At 41.4% G+C, this 24,551-nt stretch overlaps 1 protein-coding gene across 19 annotated transcripts in view; it reads right to left on the bottom strand.

Moving 5' to 3' along the window:
- Positions 1–24,551, bottom strand: part of PUM1 (pumilio RNA binding family member 1) — a 126,449-nt gene that overhangs the window by 89,509 nt on the left and 12,389 nt on the right. For all 19 annotated transcript variants that reach the window (XM_079778150.1, XM_079778139.1, XM_079778151.1 and 16 more), the window contains one exon: positions 8,602–8,670. In XM_079778150.1, coding sequence (XP_079634276.1) covers positions 8,602–8,670 — 69 coding nt within the window. The remainder of the gene's footprint in view (positions 1–8,601; positions 8,671–24,551) is intronic.

The following is a 24,551-nucleotide window of genomic DNA, read 5'->3' as shown; positions in this document are numbered from 1 at the left end:
TCTGTGCACGAATTTCGTGCACCAGGCTTCTAGTTATAAATAATGCTGCAATGAACCCAGGGGTGATATACAGTCTTCCAAATTAGTGTTTCAGGTTTCATCAGATATATCCCCAGAAGTGGAATCTCTATGAGTCATAAGTCAGCTCCATTTTTAATTTTCTGAGTTAACTCCATACTGTTTTCCACAATAGATACACCAATCTACATTCCCACCAAGTGCCCAAGAGTTCCCTATTCTCCACATCCTCACCAACACTTGTTTACTGATTTATTAATGACAGATATCCTGACAGGAGTGAGGTAATATCTCACTATGGTTTTAATTTGCATTTCTCTGATGATTAGTTACATTGAGCATCTTTTCATACATTTATTGGCCATCTGTATGTCCTCTTTGGAGACGTGTCTATTCAAGTCATTAGCCATTTGTTTTTGTATTTTCTTTTTTTCTTTTTTTTTTAATATATTTTATTGATTTTTTACGGAGAGGAAGAGAGAGGGATAGAGAGTTAGAAACATCGATGAGAGAGAAACATCGATCAGCTGCCTCTTGCACACCCCCTACTGGGGATGTGCCCGCGCAACCAAGGTACATGCCCTTGACCGGAATCGAACATGGGACCCTTGAGTCCGCAGGCCGACGCTCTATCCACTGAGCCAAACCGGTTTCGGCCATTTGCCGTTTTTTAATTGGACTGTTTTCTCTGTGTTGAGTTGTACAAGTTTTTTATTTTTTAACATATTTTTACTGATTTCAGAGAGGAAGAGGGAGAGAGATAGGAATATCAATGATGAGAGAGAATCATTGATCGGCTGCCTCCTGCACACCCCTTACTGGGGATCGAGCCCACAACCTGGGCATGTGCCGCTGACCAGAATCGAACCCAGGACCCTTCAGTCTGCAAGGCGACGCTCTACCCACTGAGCCAAACCAGCTAGGGCTGTACAAGTTCTTTATAAATTTTGGATATTAACCCCCTCTCAGATACATCACTGGCAAATATGTTCTCCCATTCAGTGGGTTGTCTTTTCATTTTGTTGGTTTCCTTTGCTGTGCAAAAGCTTTTGTTTTATGTGGTCCCATCTGTTTATTTTGTCTTTTGTTTACCTTGTCCAAGGCGATTTACAAAAAAAAAAAATATTGCTATGAGAAATGCCAAAGGTTTTATTGTCTATGTTTTCTTCTAGGATCTTGATGGTTTCATGACCTACATTTAAGTCTTTAATACATTTTGAGTTTATTCTTCTGTATAGGATAAGAAGGTGGTCTAGTTTCAATTTTTTTGCATATATCTGTCCAATATTCTCAACACCATTTATTAACTTGACTGTCTCTACCCTATTGTATGTTCTTGCCGCCTTTGTCAAATATTAATTAACCATGAAGACCTTTACTCGGAAAATTATCGGATACTCAAGAAATTAAAGAAAACACAAATAAGTCTAAGCGTATACCATGTTCATGGATAGGAAGAATTAACATTAAAATGTCCATACCAAAAGCAATCTATAGATTCGACAAAATTCCTATTAAAATACAATAGTATATCTCACAGAACTAGAAAAATATTTCAAAAACTTATATGGAACCACAAAAGACCCCAAATAACCTCAGCAACCTTGAAAAAAAATAATAAAATTGGAAGTATCATGCTATCTAATATCTACTACAAGGCCATAGTAATCAAAACAGCCTGGTCCTGACATAAAAATAGGCATATAGGTCAATGAAACAGAATAGAGAGCCCAGAAATAAACTGTTTTGTATTTTTTTATTATTTATTAAACTTACTGGGGTGACATTGGTCAACATGAACATACAGGTTTCAGGTGTGTGTTGTTTTGTATATTTTTAAAAACAGACTTATGGGCAAAATCCAAGAATCTTAGATTTGAAAGGATCCTGGGACACTATCTAGTCCTACTTTGTCTTACAGATGGAAAAAAACAAAGTCCAAAGAAGATGAATGTCTGAGCCAAGACTGGAAGCTGTGGCTTCAAAATTCTAGTCCAGTTATGCCTTTCTTTGGGTTACCAGCTCTCCAAATCACTATCACATTCCTCCCTCTACAAGTCATTCTGCTGTCTCACACTAATGGATAGAATCCCCATGGAATGTCCGATTAGAATCTGAAGCTATATTTTAAATACTAGAGGCCTGATGCACACAATTCGTGCAAGAGTAGGTAGGCCTTCCTTCCCCCAGCTGCTGGCACTGGCTTACCTCTGGCAGCCGGGACTCGGGCTTCCCTCACAGCCCCACAGCCCTGGCTTCATCCGGAAGGTCATCCAGAAGGACGTCCAGTCTAATTAGCATATTACACTTTTATTACAGACTAGAAGCCCCGGTGCACGTAATTCGTGCACGAGGAGGGGGACCCTCAGCCCGGCCTGCACCCTCTCCAATCCAAGACCCCTCCAGGGATGTCCGACTGCCTCTCGCAATCTGGGACCACTGACTCCTAACCGCTCGCCTGCCTGCCTGCCTGATCGCCCCTAACCACCTCTGCCTGCCTGCCTGATCACCCCTAATTGCTCCCCTACCAGCCTGATCACCCCTAACTGCTCCCCTGCTGGCCTGATCACCCCTAACCGCCTCTGCCTCACCCTGCACCCGGGACCCAGGATTCCCTCCTCCGGTTGGTCGCATGCACCCAGGACCCAGGCTGGCATTGCCCGAGCCAGCCGCAGCCACAGGGGACTGTGGGCGGGCAGCTTCACCAGGGCCGCAGCCACAGGCACCTGGGACCGCGGGGCGGGTGGCTTGTCCCTCTCCCGGGCCGCAGGCGCAGGCACAGCCGCTGGCACCCGGGACCGTGGGGTGTGCAGCTTGTTCCTCTCCCAGGCCACAGCCCCAGCTGCTGGTGCCTGGGACCGAGGGGCAGGTGGCTTGTAACTCTCCTGGGCCACAGCCTGGCTGGTCCCCATTCCTCTCTCCCCAGTGTTGAGTGTCTAAGCTGTTATGGCGTGAGGGCGTGATGACCATTTGCATATTAGCTCTTTATTATATAGGATATCTCACTTTATTCTACTTTCAGGGACGTGTCAGTATTCAATATTCATTATATACAGGCGCACTTTCCAGATTTCCTTTCTCAGGTGTCAAATTTGTCTATTACCTAGGGTAAGTTTTTCTATGCTTCAGTATTCTAAAACAATGATGAAGGGCCATGTCTAAATACATTCTGTTTCCCCCAGAAATAATCACTGCTATCTTAACTTAAAAGGTGTCAAGTTTACTATTAACTTGAAAGCTGTCAAGTTTACCACATATAAGACATTAAGTAATATTAAAAACAAAAAAAGTCCTTAGTTTTTAAGTTAGAAAACCAATTACACAGAATAAAGTGCCTTTTCTGTCAAAGGCTCTCAAAGTACTTTCCAATTGGAACTGTTCTCCTCTTTACAAATCCATTTCTTTTTAGGACGTGAACAGTAATAATGCTGCCCTCCTACAGGTGGAGCAAATAGGTCATGCAAGATCATAAACCAAACCAATGTAGAAGCAGAGCTCCAAACCCAAAGGTTAGTGAGCCTCCCTCAGTACAACAAAGATAATCTCTTAAAACACTCAACTACTGACTGATCCTTTCATATGTAAATAAAGGCTCAAATATGTGCCTTTAAACTTTTCAGCACTTTGACTTTATGTTGAATGAAAGGGGCTAAGCAAGCAGTGGATGAAATATTTGAAAATAATTTATTGCCTTAAGCCTAAAATATTTCCCTATCTTCCTTTTTACGTGAAGTCTGAAAGGTTGGCGACCGCTATTCTAGAATAGGGGGCAATTAAAGCACTTGTTCTGAGTCTTTCAGCTAAGAGCTGTAATTCAGAAAACCAGCAACGTTTGAAGATGTTTTAAGCCACTTCTTTAGCAAGATTTCTAAGATAGGCTCCAAATCTTGCAAAATGACACCAAGAGTCTACTAGTGGCTTTGATGAAAAAAACATAACAAGAGCCGAGTAGCCTGAACGTTACTTTCAATTACTTTTAATATAACCAATTCTCTTTGAATTCTAAAGATTCCTACATTCTTGGACATAGGTATTTACTCTAATGAAGTGTCCCCTTCCTTCTTCTCTTTTTCTCCTCCCCCAACCCCATAAAAATACACATAAAATAACTGCAGCAAAAATATACCATGCCTAGCTTAAAAGTTCATGCAATGTACTTGAAATTTTAGAGTTTATATGGGTAAAGGCTGTATTTATACCCATCCCCTCCCAGAGAGATGTTTTATTGCTTAAAGGGAAGAAAATTTAATAAAGTTAAACTAGAAGCTGTGCTTTTTAAAATTTTTATTATAAACAATATTTTCATTTCTTTTATGCCAATCTCCCTTTTATCACTCCCAACTTGCACCTATGCAAATCCTAACTAGATGTTTCCCAAGTCTTATTTCTCCCTCCATTCATGTAATCATAAATTAGTCCTGCCAATACAGATCACTTCCCCCGCCCTTATTTTTTTAATCCTCACTGAGGACATGTTCACTGAATTTGAGAGAGGGGAAAGGGAGGGAGGGAGGGAGGGAGGGAGGGAGGGAGGGAGGGAGGGAGGGAGGAGATGGGGAGAGGGAGAGAGAGAGAGAGAGAGAGAGAGAAAGAGAGAAAGAGAGAAAGAGAGAAAGAGATTGGTTTCCAAGTATCAAACCCCCAACCTAGGTATGTGCCTTGACTGGAAATGGAACAAACCCAACACTCCAACCAACTGAGCCACACTAGCCAGAGCCCAATCACTCCCTTTTCTAAACTCAGAAAAATACATAGAAAAAACGTGCACTTTTCTGTTGTCATATATATTCACTGCTTCCTCAACTAGTTAAAGAAAGTTCCTTGTTACAGAAACTACTCCATACTTAGTTTATCCCCTTTGTGCCTAGACACTGGTAATGCTTCCAAAAAATAATTTCAGTAAGTATTTGTATTTTCAGAGGGAAGTATATTAAGCATTTTGTGAATACTCCCAAAAATCAATTTTTATAAAGCTTATTAAAATGAGATTTCACTGTCAATCATTTTACAAGTATTGGCTTTCTTATTCTAAGGGCACATGCTTTGGAGAGGAAGCCATGTCAGAATCACAGCTCCACCACTTAATAGCTGTGTGATCCTGGGCAAATTCATTCATTTTTATTGGCCTTTTCCCTTATCTGTATAATAGCACCAACCTGATAGAGTTACTGATGAGATAATGCATGCATGTTTCATTACTAGAGGACCGGTGCACAAAATTTGTGCGGGGGGCGGGGAGGGGAGGAGTCCCCTCATGCCAGCCTGCACCCTGTCCAATCCAGGACCCCTTGGGGGATGTCCAACTGCCAGTTTAGGCCCCATCCCCAGGATCGGGTCTAAACTGGCAATAGGACATTCCTCTCACAATCCTGGACCACTGGCTCCTAATCTCACCTGCCTGCCTGCCTGGTCACCTCTAACTAACCCCCCCTGCCGGCCTGATTGCCCCTCACTGCCTCTGCGTGCCAGCCTGATCGCCCCTAACTGCCCCCACTGCCAGCCAGGTCACCCCCAACTGCCCCCCTCTGCCAGCCTGGTTGCCCCTAACTGCCCCCCCCCCCCCCGCCCCGCCGGCCTGGTCACCCCTAACTGCTCCCCCCGCCGGTCTGGTTGCCCCCAACTGCCCCCCCTGCCTGCCTGGTCACCCCACGCAGCCTGCTTGTTCAGTCATTTGGTAGCCCCTCACTAACCCCCCTGCCGGCCTGGTCATAGGCAGCCATCTTGTGAGGGTTAATTTGCATATTACCCCTTTATTATATAGGAGGATGTTTATGTACAGATCTGAAGAATTATCCTATCTAACAAGGCAGGAATATGCAAATTGACCATCACAAAGATGGCAGCACTCACAGCAGAGGCAGGGGTTTCATAACACAAGATGGATGCGCCCACAGCGGAGGCCGAGTTCCCGTAAGGAGCCTTAACGAGCTATCAACAGAGACCTGAGGCTGCGTGGTGCTGGGCCAGGGCAGGGGACCTGAGGCTGCGCCCCCCACTTGGTGGGGCTTGACAGGAGACCTCAGGCCCCTCCCCCCGCCTGGCGGGGCTTGATGGGGGACCTCAAGGTGCAACCCCCGCCCCAGTGCTGGGCCAGGGGACCTCAGGCCGCAACCTCACCCCGGTGCCAGGGGACCTGAGGCTGCGCCCACTTGGAGGGTCTTGATGGGGGACCTGAGGCTGCATCCCCCCTTCACCAGGCAGGGCTTGACAGGGGCCCTGAGGCTGTGCCCCCCACCCGGCGGGGCTTGACGTAAGACCTGAGGCAGCACCCCCCGCCCAGCAGGGCTTAATGGGGGATCTCAGTCCGCGCCCCCCTGCCCAGTGGGGCTTGACTGGGGACCTCATGCTGCGTCCCCCACTTGGCGGGGCTTGACGGGGGACCTCAAGGCACGCCCTCCACCCCAACCCGGGCTGGGGGACCTCAGATCGTGCCCCCCCTTCCCCAGTGCTGGGCCAGGGGACCTCAAGCCATGCCCCCCACCCCGGCGCCAAGGGACCTGAGGCTGTGACCCCCCACCCTGCGGGGCTTGACAGGGGACCTGAGGCTGCGCCCCCCCGCCTGGCGCCGGGCCAGGGGACCTTAGGCTGCACCCCGCCCAGTGGGGCTTGCCAAGGGTGGGGCCAGCCGGGTCTGGATCTTGCACAATTTTGAGGTGCCGCGGGTGGGCAGGGACTTGACTCTGGGTCCTGCGGCGCACCCCAGACTCTGACAGGAGGAAGATTTTCATATACATTTTACTAATTTTCTTTCATCTCTAACACTTCTATTATAGAGAAAGGGCAAATAGCAATATTAAAATGTTTCCTCTAATCCCCTTTTAATGTGCATGAACTTCATGCACCGGGACAGTAGTATATATATATATCCAAAAATAGCATTTCTAGGAAAAATAAGGAGGATGAGGTTTGGAGATCTTTTAAAGGAAGCATTTTTGGACCAAAAAAGAAAGATTTTAAAAATATTTCTTTTAAGTGTCATTTAAATAAAATTCACTTTCTATTCAATTCTGTTCACTATTCTTCAATTAGAATTCATCTTTAGAGATTACAAAGACTTGCTTGCAAAACAGCAACAGGACATTATTTTGATTTTGTGTAATTAATTTTTAAAACCTGGGATTAGATTTTTGGTGGAGTGGACCAGACTGGAATCACATGAGTGGAGAAGATAAATGTGGTTTTCCCATCTATACTTAATATCAGACACATCTGTTAACTTTCTGCTCAAACTCTGCTCCCGTAGCTAATTTAGAAAATCTATTACCCAATAACCAATATGGTTTGTTGATGTGCACTGTTTCAATGATATTAGACAGGCACAGGAAACACAATGACACCTACCAATATTCTCTTAAAGCTCTAGGGGCAAAGAACAAGAACAAACCAAAAACCCATGAACCTAAAATGATAGGACACTGGACTCTGACCTTAAAGAGGATTCAGAAACGTTGGAAACAAAATCTTTTAGCAAAGGAAGACAGAATCTCAGGACCAAAAACAAAACAAAACAAAAAAACAAGAGTTTAACTATTTAATATCTATCCACAAGGGCAGTCTACAAATATTTGCTATAAATCAGGAAAGGAATTATCTTCATTTTGAATCCTCAGAACCTAGCACAGTGCCTGGATCAAAGAATACTGGCTAAGTCAAAGAACAAATGTATTTAATGAATGGTATCAAAAAAGAATTCAGAATATAGCTATTATCCCTTTATTTAAAACGTTAACATAGATGTGGAAAATTTTAAATATCTGATACACAAAAAATAAAACAGAAGGAAAAAATTTAAGATAACTCTCTAGAACAAGAAAATCACAAGCCAGAGCCCCCAATTTATGAACCTGTAACATCTTTATCAAAGCAAACTGCATGTTCTATCTTATCACCAATACATTCTTATTGTAAACAACTAGAATCACTAGAAATCAACTGTACTTCATCTATACTCCCCTTTCTTTTAGAATTATGGCAATCTTCCCTGCCAATATAACGGATGATAGTAAGTTTTGTTTTTGCAAATTTTAAACATTACCAACAAACCAAAATTCTTGTTTCTGAATTTTATGTACACAAGGAATGACTGGCTCAGGCCTCTACTTCTGGAATTATTTTGCCAGAAACCTAACACCTTCCTTTTCACAATGGAGCTCTAAACAACTTCCTCAAAAATGGCACTACTCTAAAAATAGGTTATCAACGTATTTTGATTAACAACCAATCTAAATCTCCCTTCCTCCAGCAAATGAAAAATGAAGCAAAGGTAAGGACGTTGGATGTATATAAAATTAAATTATTTTGTATAATTTTAACACCTCAATTTACAACTCACTAGTTAATACCAAATAATTTGTGCTCATATTTTGATTGCTTTATCTTGTTTTTAGGACATTAGGCTAAGGTTAACATTCTTATGAGATCCTTTTGGCAACATTCTGCAATATTCCATTCCTATCATGAGAATGGCAACAAGGAAAAGCAAGCACATACTTCTGGAGAATAGATTCTAACACATCTGAAGAAAGACAGTTCCAACCTTCCCTTAAAAACAGGCCCACTTTTCTGACACTCCAATTCACTTACCTCTCCCATCGCTCTTCCCTCCAGAGCAAGTGCTTGAAAATCATGATTCAGTTCATCCATAGATCGTACCTATTGTTCAGAATAGAGGACGGAAAAGTTTCAAGTTAGCATCTTGAATTTTACATACACATTAAACACAACTGAAAAGCTTTTGTTGACTTTCAGATATTGATAAAGACAGTAACAATTTTCAAGTGATTGAGATTAAACACTCACTTACCTTTAGCCATCAGGGTTCAGCAATGACCCCTGCTTTCTCCCCTCCCATTCCCTTTTGTTTTCAAAACATGAAAAACATATAATCCAAACAAAGAAAAAGCAAATTACAGCATGAGAATTATGTTAGCTGTTTTTCATACATTTTAATTTAATTATTAAAGACCAACATACTGAAGAGCAATTACACATGAAGATGATTATGTAACCTAAACCTGGTTACTAAATCAAAGACCAAGTACTTGTCCCCTTGTCCCCAAACAGGAGCATATAAATTAGGGAACTCATTTGATCCAAATTAAATACATCTGTTCTTTGATTTAGCCAGTATTCTTTGATCCAGGCACTGTGCTAGGTTCTGAGGATTCAAAATGAAGATAATTCCTTTCCTGATTTATAGCAAATATTTGTAGACTGCCCTTGAGGATAGATATAAGATATAGTATTTCTTTCATAAACCACAGGGAGAGGGGTGCCAACTATAACAGAGTGCCCCAACATTTCTCCATACTGGAAGATCTCAGGAAGGCTCCTAGAATCTCAAATTCAGACGGGAAAAAATAACGTATCACAAGAATTCCTTCAAACTTTACCTATCAGTAAATGTACTACCTACATCGTAACCTTTCTGGGGGCTTCCATTAACTCATTCCTGTCATTACTACAAGGTAATGTTAAGATCAAGGATGAAGCATGAAATAGATTCAAAACATTCAAAATTAGCCCTGGCTCAGTTTGTTGGGAGTGTCATCCCATACACCAAAAGGTTGAGTTCAATTCCGTCAGGACACATCCTAGGTTAAGAGCTCAATCCCCAGTTGGGGCGTGTACCAGAGGCAACCAATCGATGTTTCTGTCTGTCTGTCTGTCTGTCTGTCTGTCTGTCTCTCTCTGTCTGTCTCTCTCTCTCTCTCTCTCTCTCTCTCTCTCTCTCTCTCTCTCTCTCTCTCTAAAAACATATCCTTGCCCAGCCAGTGAGGTTCCGCAGTCAATAAATGCAAAGAAGGTCAAGCTTGGAGAGAGAAAAGTACAGAGAAGAGGAACAGGGAGAGAGAAAAGTACAGAGAAGAGGAACCAGAATACAGCTCAGGGAACCAACTTAAGGATTTATTACATGCTGCCTACTAGTATATATCACCAATAATCTTAATTTAACTGAACTGACACCACATAAAAATACAGTTGTATTGTTTTAAATCACATTCTTTTCAAAACTCAGAACTGATATTATGCTACAAATGGCACCTTGTGTCACTAAGATGTAACAGCTTTGAGATGCTTGCTAAAAATATAAATTCATAAAATTTAAAATGGCCTTGGCCAGTGTGCCTCAGTTGCCTGGGCATGGTCCTGTGCACTAAAAGGTTGCAGGTTCGATTCCTGGTCAGGGCACATGTCTGGGTTGTGGGCTTGATTCTGATAGGGGGCATGAGGAAAGCAACTCATCAATGTTTCACTCTCACATTGATGTTCCTCTCTTTCTCCCTTCCTCTCTCTCTAAAAATCAATTTAATAATAAAAATAATTTTTTTAATTTTAAAAATGAAGCTAAAATTCAGCCAAGAGAACAAAGACAGAGACAAACCTTGTTACTGTAGTGAAACAGTTTGAAAAGGCCTTGAAACAGCAAGTGTGACCACACTGTAAAGTGTTTATTTAAGTAAGCACACTGAATAAGCTCTAAACACTATGCAGTCAAAATAAAGGAATAGGGGAGGGGAGGATGAGGACAGGATGTTAGCTGGAAACTCTACATGTTAAATGAAATCATTTTGAGTTTTAAGGTCAAAGTTAACATTTACAAAGCATGTAAATCAAATGCACAAAGCTCTGTATCTAGCTCTTTCTGAGGAATCTGATCATACATTTAATTAGAGCTAGACATTTCTTAAAAATCCAAAAATCTACCAATAGTTTTAACCAAGAACACTGAAAATTCAATTATTTCCCAAGGAAAATGTAGGACTAAGCAAAGACAAAACATGCAATATGCATATTTATGTAATCATCACAACATTCTCACAGATTATTCCCATTTAAGAGATTAAAAAATAGCCCAGCTGACATGGCTCAGTGGTTGAGTGTCAACCTATGAATCAGGAGGTCACAGTTCGATCCCCAGTCAGGGCACATGCCCAGGTTGCTGGCTTGGACCCCCAGTGTGGGGTGTGCAGGAGGCAACCAATCAATAATTCTCTCTCATCATTGATGTTTCTATCTCTCTCTCCCTCTCCCTTCCTCTCTGAATTCAATAAACACATATTTTTTAAAAGATATTAAAAAACAGAGCATCAGCTCTACCGGTTTGGCTCAGTGGATAGAGCGTCGGCCTGTGGACTGGAAGGTCCCAGGTTCGATTCCGGTCAAGGGCATGTAACTTGGTTGCGGGCACATCCCCAGTGGGAGGTGTGCAGGAGGCAGCTGATCAATGTTTCTCTCTCATCGCTGTTTCTAACTCTCTATCCCTCCCCCTTCCTCTCTGTAAAAAATTAATAAAATATATTTTTTTAAAAAAACACACACAGAGCATCAGAGAAATGACTTCCCCAACCATTGTTAAGTAGGGAAGAGGACTTAAATGGCATTGCTAGGATCTAAATCCAGGTCTTCCAATTTAAAGAGCAAGGTCCTTTCTTTCTACATGGCGGCCACAGAAGTTTCCATCCCTAGATAAAACTGCCTTCTGCTTCTGCTGTTGGTTTTGATAAGTATGCTTTCATGGTCTTTCTTGTCTTTGCTTTCCACTTCTCCTCCCCCTAACTTCAAAATATGTCCACCCTCTCCTTACAGCAATTCCCACTCCTTTCTATTCTATCTTCCCACTCATTCTCTCTCACCACTTATTTGCTCACTGGCTCACCCTCTCGGGTCTTCTCTCTCACTCACTCTAGCTCTCTCTTCACCTCCAGTCCTCCCTCTTTCGGGGTGTCTCCATCGCCTCACCTACCTCTGAGTACTGCCTTCCTACCTCCCGTAGAGGACTTTTGAGAAAGCAGCCTCACTTTGTGCAGTTTTCTTTGCTAGTCCAGAACCTCCATTTTAAAACCATTTGTCCATAGTTGTCTACACCAGAAAGACCAAATCATTCTCACAAAACTTTTTAATTAGTAAGAAACTTATTGTTTAAAATGGGAGCTACACCTGGTATGGTCATCAACACCATGCAGACTCTGCAGCCAAAATTCTTCCTAGAAAACATAACTAATGATCAGAAATCAGCTGCTCAGGAATTAAGATAAATCAAAGAATGAAGACAGAGAAATGTAAATAATATTATTATAAGCAGATAACAAAAAGCCTTTTCTATCATAAAAGAGAAAGGCTGGCTATAAATTACCATTATAAGAGTAAATGCTCTCATGAAGACAGAATAATCTTTTCAAGTTCTTGTACTCAAACTCTTCTTCCTCTAGAATTCAATTTGAGTGGCCAATGTTAATTTCCAGTATTACTTACTAAAATTCCTTCACTTTGCTAAATGTTTCTAAGACTCCACTAACTGATCTTATCTATCTCCTTTGATTTCACAAAATTATTTTCTATTTTTCTCTTAGGGCTACTTGCCAGTAATGTAACTTTCTCATGTCCATCCAGGACTTTCTCTACTGCTATCCCTCCCCATAAAGGCATTTCCCACTCCCTTTATTAAAGAATCAAAGCAAGAGGCCACTTCAGTGCCTGATCTACCTCTATATTCCTCTCTTCATCCCACCCAATGATACATGACCTATGCCTCTGAGTTTCCCTTCCATTTCCAGATGCCAGAACTTTATTTTGTAAGCCTCAACATCTGCCTTCTTCTAACAGGGATTCCGCCCTAATTAGAACGATAATTTAGCATATTAAGTGTGTGCTTAACCACTCAGGAAGTTATAAAATCAAAACAGATATACTCAGAACTATACATCACATCACCCTAAAGAAGACCCTGTCCCCAAAGCAATCACTCCCCATCCTCCCCTTCCCTATGTCCCTCATGCCCTGGCAACACCGCTCTGCTTTCTGTCTCTATGGATCTGCCTATTCTGCACATCCTATATAATAAAAGCGTAATATGCTAAGTGTCCAACCGCTTGACCAGTCGCTATGATGCACACTGACCACCAGGGGGCAGATGCTCCAACCAGTAGGTTAGCTTGCTGCTGGGGTCCAGCCAACATGCCCTGGAGCCCTCCCTTGGTCCCTCCCCAGCCAGCCCGAATTGGGACTAGGCAAGATGGCCCCGATCGCCAGCCAGGCTGAGGGACCCCACCCGTGCATGAATTCATGCACCAGGCCTCTAGTATGGAAAATAAAAAACTAGCCCTAGCCGTTTTGGCTCAGTGGATAGAGCGTCGGCCTCCGGACTGAAGGGTCCCAGGTTCAATTCTGGTCAAAGGTACATGCCTGGGTTGCAGGTTCAACCCCCAGTAGGGGGTGTGCAGGAGGCAGCTGATCAATGTTCCTCTCTCATCAAAGTTTCTAACTCTCTATCCCTCTCCCTTCCTCTCTGTAAAAAAAATTAATAAAATATATTTTAAAATAAATAAATAAATAAACAAATAAATAAATAAATAAAGTGCCTACCCCTTCCATCACCCCTTGAGAAGCCCTACTTACCATACCCAATGTCCCATATACACTTATCAGAATCACCAATGAATGTTACACACTTCACTGTTTCCTCATATGTAAAACTGAGATAATGGGCTATTTTACAAGTTTGTTATAATGATTAAATGAGGTAAAATGTCCAACTTAGTAGGCACTTATTCAACTGGACCCACTTCACAGATCATTCTCTTTAAGAGACTAAAATGCCTCCTCCACAGATTCATCCCTTCTTTCCCTACCCTCAGTTAGTACAGGGCAAGCTTTGCTCATTTCTTGGGGAAAAGGAGGGAGGGGGTACAAGGGAGGCAGGAGGTTCTATTCTGGCATTTCCATAATCAATACATTAGAAGTACCTAGATCATGTGAACATCTAACTTATTGTCTTTCTTTTTCTTTTTTTTAATGTCTTTATTGATTTTTAGAGAGAGGAAAGGAGAAGGAGAGAAAAATCAAATGGCTGCCTCCTGCACAACTCCTACTGGTGAGCCTACAACCTGGGCTTATGCCCTGATCAGGAATCGAACCCTGGTTCCTGGGTCGGTGCTCAACCACTAAGCACCACACCAGCCGGGCCTAACTTATTTTCTAAAACTTAGCATTTCAAAAGTACTTTCATTTTTCTCTCTTCTCAATTCCCAGCTAAATAATCCGGAGAAACTTCCATTCTCCATTCTCATCCATTCCAAAATTTAAAAAATTTAAAAAAATCATAGCATGTTCTTTCAGTTCTCATTTTGTGAAAAAGAATCTCAGTAGCCCTAACCGGTATGGCTCAGTGGCTAGAGCATCAGCCTGCAGACTCAAGGGTCCCAGGTTCGATTCCGGTCAAGGGCATATACCTTGGTTGCAGGCACATACCCATAGGGAGTGTGCAGGAGGCAGCTGATTGATGTTTCTCTCTCATCGATGTTTCTGACTCTCTATCCCTCTCCCTTCCTCTCTGTAAAAAAATCAATAAAATATATATTTTTTTTAAAAAGAATCTCAGTAAAGTCACCATCTAAAATTCCTTCATTCCTTGACTTACTAGTACATACCACTATGTCTCCTGATTTCCCTTCTACCTCTCTATTTAGATTTTGTCTCTCTTTTTGCCAGCCAACATTGCTATCAAAGGAAAAAATATTGAAACTTAAACTTAGGCACAAAGGAATCCTAATGTAAGAAGTTAATGACACAAAAACATTATGAATTATAATTTATCAGTTTTTCAAGCAAATATTATTGATCATTAAACCACAAACAAAATAAAGCAGATACATGGTACATGGTACAACATCCAAAATCAAAGATCTAAAAGAGACTAAGTTTTTTTTAAATACTTCCCTAGCTAGTTTGGCTCAGTGGACAGAGCATCCACCCAGGGACTGAAGGGTCCTGGGTTCAATTCCAGTCAAAGAAATGTACCTCAGTTGCAGGCTCGATCCCCATGTAGGATCAGTCAACGTGTCTCTCTCACATCGATGTTTCTCTCTGTCTCTCCCCCTCCACTCTCTCTAAAAATGAGTGGAAAAATATCCTTCGGTGAGGGTTAACAAAAAAAAAAACCAACCCTGTAATTCTCAGCCTTTTTCTTTTTTTTTAAGAGAGAGAGGAAGAGAGAGAAACACTGATGTATAAGAGAAACACTGATCAGTGGGATCCCACATGCACCTGATCGGCTATCAAACACAAAACATGGGTATGTGCCCTGACGAGGAATCAAACCAGAGACCACATTCAACCAAGTTATACCGGCAAGGGCTAAAAGAGACCAAGTTAGATAGCATTCTGGTTCAGTTCTTCCTTGGCCTTACTTTGCTAGCATTCCTATCCTTGGATTACTGTCCCATAACTGCTCACTGTATCTTTACAATGAATGTCCCTTTACTTGAGCCAGTTAAACCAGTTCGCTGTTGCTTGTACACAAGAACCAAACTCAGACTAAAGGCTATCACTGAATTAGTATCTATTAACACTGGAAGTTTATATATTAAAAAAGAGTAGTCCTAGTCGGTTTGGCTCAGTGGATAGAGCCTCGGCCTGTGGACTGAAGGGTCCCAGGTTCAATTCCAGTCAAGGGCACATGTCCGGGTTGCAGGCTCAATCCCGGGGGGGGGGGGGGGGGGGGGGGGATGCAGGAGGCAGCCAATCAATGATTCTATCTCATCATTGATGTTTCTATCTCTCCTCTCCCTTCTTCTCTGACATCAATAAAATAAATAATTTAGAGTTATAGACTTCACTTGGAAAAATAAAGTTCAAAAAAATCAGCACTTTTTTATTATTTTCTGTAACAGACATGTTTTAGGACTCCTGTCTAGAAAGGGAATAAACTTTGTGATTCCCACAGCCTCTGGCCACCAACAACTATACCAAAAGTATTCCCCTAGTACCTGGTTAAAAAAGATGATAAACTGACCAAATCAGATTCTTCTCTTAGCAATTCTTATAGCTATAGATATAAACTGAAATTTCCTGAAGACTTGGCAGTTGTGGCTGTCACTTTTGGTCAAGTATTACCTGGTGAATAAGCAGAAGACGACAATCAACACAGAGAAGAGAAAGGATGCACTGAAAAAAAAGCAGACAAGAGACTATGGAACCCCTAAGGAAATAGAAAGCCTCCCAGTGCCCAAGAGGCCCACATATAGATTTCCTGCTCTGGGGTTCAGAAAGAATCCCTGATCTTTAATTTAATGCCCTGAGTTTTTGCTAACTAGAATAGAGTTCTATACCCTGAGACTAAAACTGCCTTTACTGAAATATTTATTTCCTCAATTACTGCATCTAAATTGTCAGATACTTTTCTCCTCCACACCTACTTTTCTTTGCTCTTCTGGGGGATTTTTTGCACAGGCAAGCCTAGATCATGATGGCTCTATTTCACAAACATAGATCCAGAATATAAGCAAAAGAGCTAGTGCCAAGAACCATTTCAGGAAGGAGGTAGCAGTGAAAAAAAGCAGGAGAAACTTGAGTAATGAGAAAATGAAATAAAATATGAGAACCTAATTTGAAGTCAATCATTGGGAGGTGGGGGTAACCTAGTAAGTCTATACCACAGCACCTACTGCTACACTATATATTGTACACAATAACAACAATATTCACTGAGACTTCATGCCAGGTCCAGTCCTACAAATTCTTGATATGCCTTATCATGATCTCCTTATTAGTCTTAAAGATCTAAAAATGCAGGCACTCTTACCCTATTTTGTAAGAAAAGCAAAAAGTTATTACAATGCTCAGTTTCTTGATTATTGGAGGGGAAAAAACAAAAAGCTTCTCTTTTGGCTCAAGTGGCCACAAACCCTACTACATTATCTTATTTATGAATTTCCCATTCACTGTCAATAACAACACTAAATACCAGCATTTGCTGAGTTTGAAGGCACTGTCCTACAAAACAGACATTATTCCATTTTATATATGGGAAAACCAAGGTTCAAAGAAGTAATTTGTCCAAAGTCATATAGTTGATAAAGATCATAAGTGGAATTTAAATTCAGGCCTATATACCCTTTACAACTTCTCTGTTCTCTCACAGGCAAGCATAAAAATTCCACCACACCTGGGTTACCCAGCTATTGTTCCAGATCACTATACTATTTTTATAATTTATTTTATGATGGGGTAGGGATAGGATATAAAGGGGGCGGGGATTAAAGTCACCACAGCAACCAGGATTAGGCTGCACTTTCAATTTTTCTTATGTCATTAAAATTGCTACTGCCTTTAGCGATTAAAGTAAATACTATGAAAGTTACAGATTACCTAATGTGTTGAATGGCATTCTGCTAGGATGGCTAACAGACCTAAGTGATAAACTATAATTAAGTTATCAAAACTTAATTTTGCTGCCAGATTACCAGAATATGTACACCTCATGTAAAAATGTCAGCACTTCTGAGACATAAAAGAGACAATTTAGAAAGTAGAAATAATAAATTTATTTTCAAAATAAGTGAGTGAACCTATGATACTAGTGATTTTTAACCCTTTGCACTCGCTTGCTTTTTTCTCGATTCCTTTATTCTAATGCTAACCGTGTCAAGTCACACTCGATATCCGAGTGCAAAAGGTTAAATACAAAAACCTAACCATTGCTAGTTCTGCCAGTCTTTTTCTTCTAATTTCACCAATCATGATCAAACTGAAATCAATAATGAGGGCAAGACCATTTTAATCAGAGAAATTGTTTTAATTGCTATCAAAGAACCTAATAAAAAGTTTAAAACTTTAGATAATAAGTCTTATCTCTGCTTATCTAGAAACTACTACCTATAGCCATCTAGCTGAATGGCTTTTTTTTTTTTTAATTTATTTCAGAGAGGAAGGGAGCGGGAGAGAGAGATAGAAATATCAATGAGAGATTCACTGATCAGGTGCCTCCTGCACACTCCCTCCAGGGCAACCCGGGCATGTTCCCGACTGGGAATCAAACCATGACCTCCTGGTTCACAGATCAACACTCAAACACGCCGGCTGGGCCTGAATGGCATATTTCTGACTTGCAAAGGAACTAATTCCAAAAACATGAAAGAGACTCATATACAACTATACAGAAGATCATATTTATATTTAAATAATGGTTATTTGCACATGGAGAAGACATCAAAGCATATTCATGAGCAATAAAAAGTTTCATTCTGAAATACCGGTCTCAAAAGATGACATATAGAAAAGGCAAAAATAAAAATAAAAAATAAAAAATGTTCACCTAAAAGTTCTTTTGTAGTTTTTGTTTTGTTTTTTTCTACACCCAAAAGCTCTTAAATCTAGAATATCAGGCTGTTTTCAAAAAATGAAATGAAACTAATATATCTGCCATCACTGGAATCAGGAACAATCTTACTAGCAGAGTATAAGAATCCATTTAAGCCGAAACCGGTTTGGTTCAGTGGATAGAGCGTCGGCCTGCGCACTCAAGGGTTCCAGGTTCGATTCCGGTCAAGGGCGTGTACCTTGGTTGCGGGCACATCCCCAGTAGGGGGTGTGCAAGAGGCAGCTGATCGATGTTTCTCTCTTATGGATGTTTCTAACTTTCTATCCCTCTCTCTTCCTCTCTGTAAGGAATCAATAAAATATATTAAAAAAAAAAAAAAAAGAATCCATTTAATTGTCTGGTCGGTGTGGCTCAGTTGGTTGCCAGTTAGATTCCAGATACATTTTAAATGGGTGAATTGTATAGCACATGAATTATCCTACCTAATAATATGCAAATTGACCGGACCTTCACTACGCCCAAGCCACACCCACCAACCAATCAGGACAAGTATGCAAATTACCCTGCAGAAGGGAGCAAAGCTGTGGAGAAGCAAGCAAGCGGGGGGGGGGGGGGAGGGAGGAGCAGAGGCAGGGCAGGGGAGAAGGGAGGAAAGCAGGCGGGGCGGGGTAGAGTGCAGCAGGAAACCCTATTGCAGGATTCTTCCTGCAATGGGAACGCTAGTATCTCAATAAAGTTGTTTTTAAAATTTCACTTTATAACAAAATCCACAACCATAATACAGAACACATTTTGCATTTTAATAGATACACTGTCTATACTTTAGATTATGTCCCAATAGAAACTTTAAACCCAAACTGCACTCTTAGAAAGCTTCTAATGAGAAAAATAAGCCACTAGTCTGAAGAGCAGTTAAAGATTGACATTATACAGATAAATTACAACCTTCATTCTATCTTCATAAGGATGCTATCTTCTTGAACTATATACTAGATGATAAAATTCACTTCTGGGTAGGAGGAGGTAGCAGAAGGGTAACAGGGGGAATAATGATGATGAAGACTGGACTTGGCATGGTGAACACACAATACAATATACAGATGATGTATTATAGAATTGTACACCTGAAACCTATATAATTTTATTAACCAACTAGAGGCCCGATGCATGAAATTCGGGCAAGGGCCTTGGCCCTAGCCCCCACCCGTCACTGCCAGGCTCCTCTGCCACGGCCCCCTCCGGCTCACTGCAGCTTTGTCTGGAAGGAAGGATGTCCGCTCTAATTAGCATATTACGCTTTTATTATTATAGATGTCACTCCAACTTTTTAAAATTCAACTTTTTAAAAATCACTTCTGAGAACAGGAATGAACCTTAAAAAGTTGAAATGGACATGGCACCGTTTCCCAATATGTGATGTGACTGGGAACAGAAACAAAGTTTCAATGTTTTACAAATTCAGGAAAGTAAATCTTGTTCCTACAGCCCCTTGTGTGGCTACCTCTAATATGATTTTAAAAAAAATAAAAAGGCAAACAAAAAAGAACATAAAATCCTATATAATAAAAGGGTAGTATGCAAATTGTCCCCTCTACCGGGAGTTGTCCGGGAGTTCGACCAGGGGGCGGGGCCAGCCGGGGGAAGGGAGGGAGTACCCAGCAGCTGCTAGGGACCCTACCAGTGCACAAATTTTGTGCACTGGGCCTTTAGTCCGTAATAAGAGCTGATAGCAATTACTTTCAAAATTTGGCCCTAGCCAGTTTAGCTCAGTGGATAGAGCATCAACCTGCAGACCAAAAGGTCCCAGGTACCATTCCGGTCGAGGGCATGTACCTCAGTTGCAGGCTCCTCTTGGGTCCGGTCCTTGGACGGGGCATGTGCAGGAGGCAACCAATCAATGTGTTTCTCTCACATCAATATTTCTCTCTGTCTTCCCCTCTCTTCCACTCTCTAAAAATCAATGGAAAAATATTCTTGGGTGAGGATAAAAAAAAGTTGTTTTTTAATGTAGCCCTTCAAAGAAATGCTGACTGACTCCTCCTTACCTTCAGGCCTAAAAACCTCTCAGTATTCAAGACCCTACATTCTGTTCTATCTTATACCCATCAATTCTAAATGACATGTTAATAGCCTTCAAAATAAAACACTTCACTCAATAAGTCTCTTCAATATGCCCTGATGACATAATGTATGCATTCATCATTTATGAGATACATACTATTTGCCAGGTGCTGAAGACACAAGGCTGAAAGATTCAAGAGGTGGATCTTAACCAAGGTGCACAGGATCACCAGGGAGTGCTTTTTTAAAAATACATGAACTGTATCTCATCACTGGAGATTTTGATTCAATAAGTCTGGACTTCAGCCTAAGAATCTCTTTACTGCAACTTCCTAGTACTAATTGGTGAAGGAAAAAGTAAGTATTCAACTCCACACACAAGCTAACCGCTTCGCTTCAATTAGATGTGTACCAAACATGATGGTGGCACCAGAAGAGGCACCAACCTTTACGAAGAGAGGGAGGTAAAGGGGAAGGTTTACCAGAGATGGAGATACTTTAGTTGAAGTTTGAAAGATGAGGGAGTGGCTAGGGGGAAAAGGAGGGGAAGGGAATTCCAAGCAGAGAAACTACATACATAAAAACAGCACAGCTACTATGTTGAGTAATTGCACAAATGATAAAAATAACATGTGTGTTCAGAAAGTTACAAATACTTCAGTACAGCTGAAGTGGAGTACCAGTAAAGACTGGAGAGGGAAACTGGTTCAAAACACAAAAGGGCCTACATTATGCTATGCTGAGGAGCTTGGACGTTATCTAAAAGCAACTGAAGCCCTAGTCGGTTTAGCTCAGTGGATACAGTGTCGGCCTGCAGACTGAAGGGTCCCAGGTTCGATTCTGGCCAAGAGCACATACCCGGGTTGCAGGCTTGATCCCCAGTGTGGGGTGTTCAGGAGGCAACCAATCAATGATTCTCTCTCATCACTGATGTTTCTATCTCTCTCCCTCTCCCTTCCTCTTTGTAAACAATAAAAATATATTTTTTAAAAATACATAGAGCTGCCGAAGCCGGTTTGGCTCAGTGGATAGAGCGTCGGTCTGCGGACTGAAGGGTCCCAGGTTCGATTCTGGTCAAGGGCATGTACCTTGGTTGTGGGCACATCCCCAGTAGGGAGTGTCCGGGAGGCAGCTGATCCATGTTTCTCTCTCATCGATGTTTCTAACTCTCTATCCCTCTCCCTTCCTCTCTGTAAAAAAATCAATATATTTTTTAAAAAAATAAAAATATATAGAACTTAAAGCCATTTTCTATATAATAAATGAACTGTAACATAGAATTCCTCATTCCATAGCTCATCTCAGCATCCATTTCAATATAGACATCCCTGAAATTCTCATTTTATTTTTTTTAAATATATTTTATTGATTTTTTACAGAGAGGAAGGGAGAGGGATAGAGAGCTAGAAACATCGATGAGAGAGAAACATCGACCAGCTGCCTCCTGCACACCCCCTACCGGGGATGTGCCTACAACCAATGTACGTGCCCTTGACCGGAATCGAACCTGGGACCCTTGAGTCCGCAGACCGACGCTCTATCCACTGAGCCAAACCGGTTTCGGCTGAAATTCTCATTTTAAAACAACTTTCTTTATAATTTATTCCTCCCTTTATGAAACTAAGTTTCTTCAGAGACAGACTATATTAATTTCATCATTTTGCATTTTGATAGGCTTCTGACAGATATAAGTAGTGTCTTCCTAATTTGGACAATTGGGGAGGAAAGAACAATTTGAATCAATAAATTCTTAGCAAATTAAAGAACATTTTTTTTAGTAACATCATATATGGTGCTTTTAAATACATACAATAACTAGAATTAGGTTAATGAACTGGTAAAGTCCTTAGGGGACTTTCTTCAATAGAGAAAAATACTTGTCATTAACAGATCAATTGACTGTATATTCATGGTATCTAAACATAAAGCTCCCCTGAAAACACCTGTTCTCTACATAATTTAAACATTCCTCTTTCCAGGGTTATAAACAAGTTATTTATGCTGTCAACCTAAAAAAAATAAATAAACTTTCTTCAGACAGAGAAGAAAGTTACCATTAGCCCCAGTAAAACTTGTCACTTGAAAAAATTCCAAATCCATGGTATAAAGTAGATAAACTAATCCTCCCTACCTCTATTTATAAAAAACACTTGGCACCACTAATAATATCCCTGTTTGTTTTTGTATCTGTACATTAGACACATAGGCACCTTTAAAAATTGTTATGTATAAACAAAAACTTGTACACGAATGTTTATAGTATTACTCATAATAGCCAAAAAAAGTAGAAAAAAAAACAAAGGTTCATCAACTGTTAAATGTATAAATAAAATGTGGTATATATCTATATAATGTACTATTATTCAGCAATAAAAAGAAATGAGGCACTGATACATGCTACAACATAAATAAATGTTTAAAACATGCTAAGTGAAAGAGCCAGTCACAAAGGACCATCTACACTAATAAAAGAGTAAGATGCAAATTGACCATACCTTCACGACACCCACCAGCCAATCAGGAGTGAGTATGCAAATTAACCCAATAAAGCTGGCAGGTTAATTTGCACATGCAGGCTCCAAGGCTCGGGGCATTCCGCACCGCCCCAGACGCTCTGGGCCTCTGGGCAGCGTGGGAAGGCGGAAAGGCAGTGCCAGCAGCCAGGAAAAGGAAGGCCCATTCTTGCACGAATCTTCGTGCATCGGGCCTCTAGTGTATTATATAATTCCATTTGGCCTGGCCAGTGTGGCTCATTTGGTTGAGCATTGTCACAGGCACAGAAAGGTTATGGGTTCAGGGCACATATCCAGGTCACGGGTTCAATCCCCAGTCTGGGTGCATGCGAGAGATAACCAATGGACATGCGGGAGATAACCAATGGACACCTCTCTTACTTTCTCTTACTTTCTCTCTCTCTCTCTCTCTCTCTCTCTCTCTCTCTCTCCCTTTCTCTCCTTTCCCCTCCCTCAAAACCAATAAAAATATGTTTTTTAAAAATTTGTTAATACTGTAAATTCCATTTGTATACAATGTCCAAAATAGACAAATCCACAGAGAAAGCAGTCTCTGGTCTAGGACAAGAGAGCAACTGCTACTGGGTACAGGATTTTTGGGATGATGAAAATGTTCTAAAATTTATTGTGGTGATGACTGCACAACTCTCTAATATACTAAAAACCATCTTACATAATAAAAAGGTAATATTTAAATTACCATCACTCCACTATGCCCATGATTGGGCCAGCGGGTGATACAGGGGGCGGGACTCGGGGTGGCTGGGGTGGTGATTGGGCCGGCAGGACACTGAGCTTGCGTTGCCAGCGGCGACGCGAGCTCAGCGTCTGAGCCATGGCTGTGCTGCGGCACAGACAGGCCTCTGGGGCAGCGAGCCGAGCCGGCGTTTTGGAGGTTTGGAGGCGGCGGGCGGTGGGTCCTTTTCTTTGGCGCGACTCCCCGGGGAGGAGTCTGGCGGCAGTTGGGCCGCAGGAGCACGTGGCGGCGGCCCCAGCCTTCCTGGGCGGGAGGCAAAGGCTAGACCCTGGCCTGGGCTCCGGCCGCAGGAGGACCACGCCCCCGCCCCGCCTCGCCCTAGGGGCCCAGGGACTTCGGAGCTGCCGACCAGCGGACAGACAGCTTACACGTGCATGATTAAATCATGCACTGGGCTTCTAGTTGAATCATATATTTTAAATGGGTGGATTATATATCAACAAAGCAGTTCTTTAAAAAAATCTTTAGGGCCCCCAATTTCCACAAACTTAAAAAAGTTTTCGATATGAGATTTGTAAAGACATTAAGAAAGATACTTTAACCATAAAAAAGTACTTATTAAAGGCCATAAACAGACAAATCTATGTCTGCTAAATCTTCAGGGACCATTAACAAGGTACTTTAACAGTTCTCAAAAAGTATTACATGAAAAAAATAAGGACACTTCCCTGGAAAAGGTCCAATAACTCTTCAACTGCAGGTTTTATCACCAATGTCATGTACTAGTACATCCTTCAAGCTCAAGTTCTTAAATCAAATTCCCAAATGTTAAACTTCCCAAACCTATTGCCAATCACTTCTCACAATATTCACAGCAGGAAGCAAAATGCCAGAGCAGTCCACTGAGCTGAAACCCAGAAGATAAGGAAATTGAATATAAAAATTGAGAAGAGTGGATAAGAAATCCCTCAACAAAAAACTCTTACCCTATCTCCAGCACTTATTACTCTTTTGGCATTGTGTTTTCAGTCTATGTTACTCTGAGGGTGTTAAGCCATTTCTCATGAGTGAACAGATAGATTCTCAACTTTTTGTTTAAGTATTCTGTTCTCAGTCTCAGCCTGTAGAAAAGTATTCAGTAAATGCTGTTGCCTAAGAAAAT

Source organism: Cnephaeus nilssonii, assembly GCF_951640355.1.
Source record: "Cnephaeus nilssonii genome assembly, chromosome: 7".
Classification (NCBI taxonomy): domain Eukaryota; kingdom Metazoa; phylum Chordata; class Mammalia; order Chiroptera; family Vespertilionidae; genus Cnephaeus; species Cnephaeus nilssonii.
The sequence above is the reverse complement of the archived record's forward strand: the minus strand, read 5'-3'. Positions and strand labels throughout refer to the sequence as shown.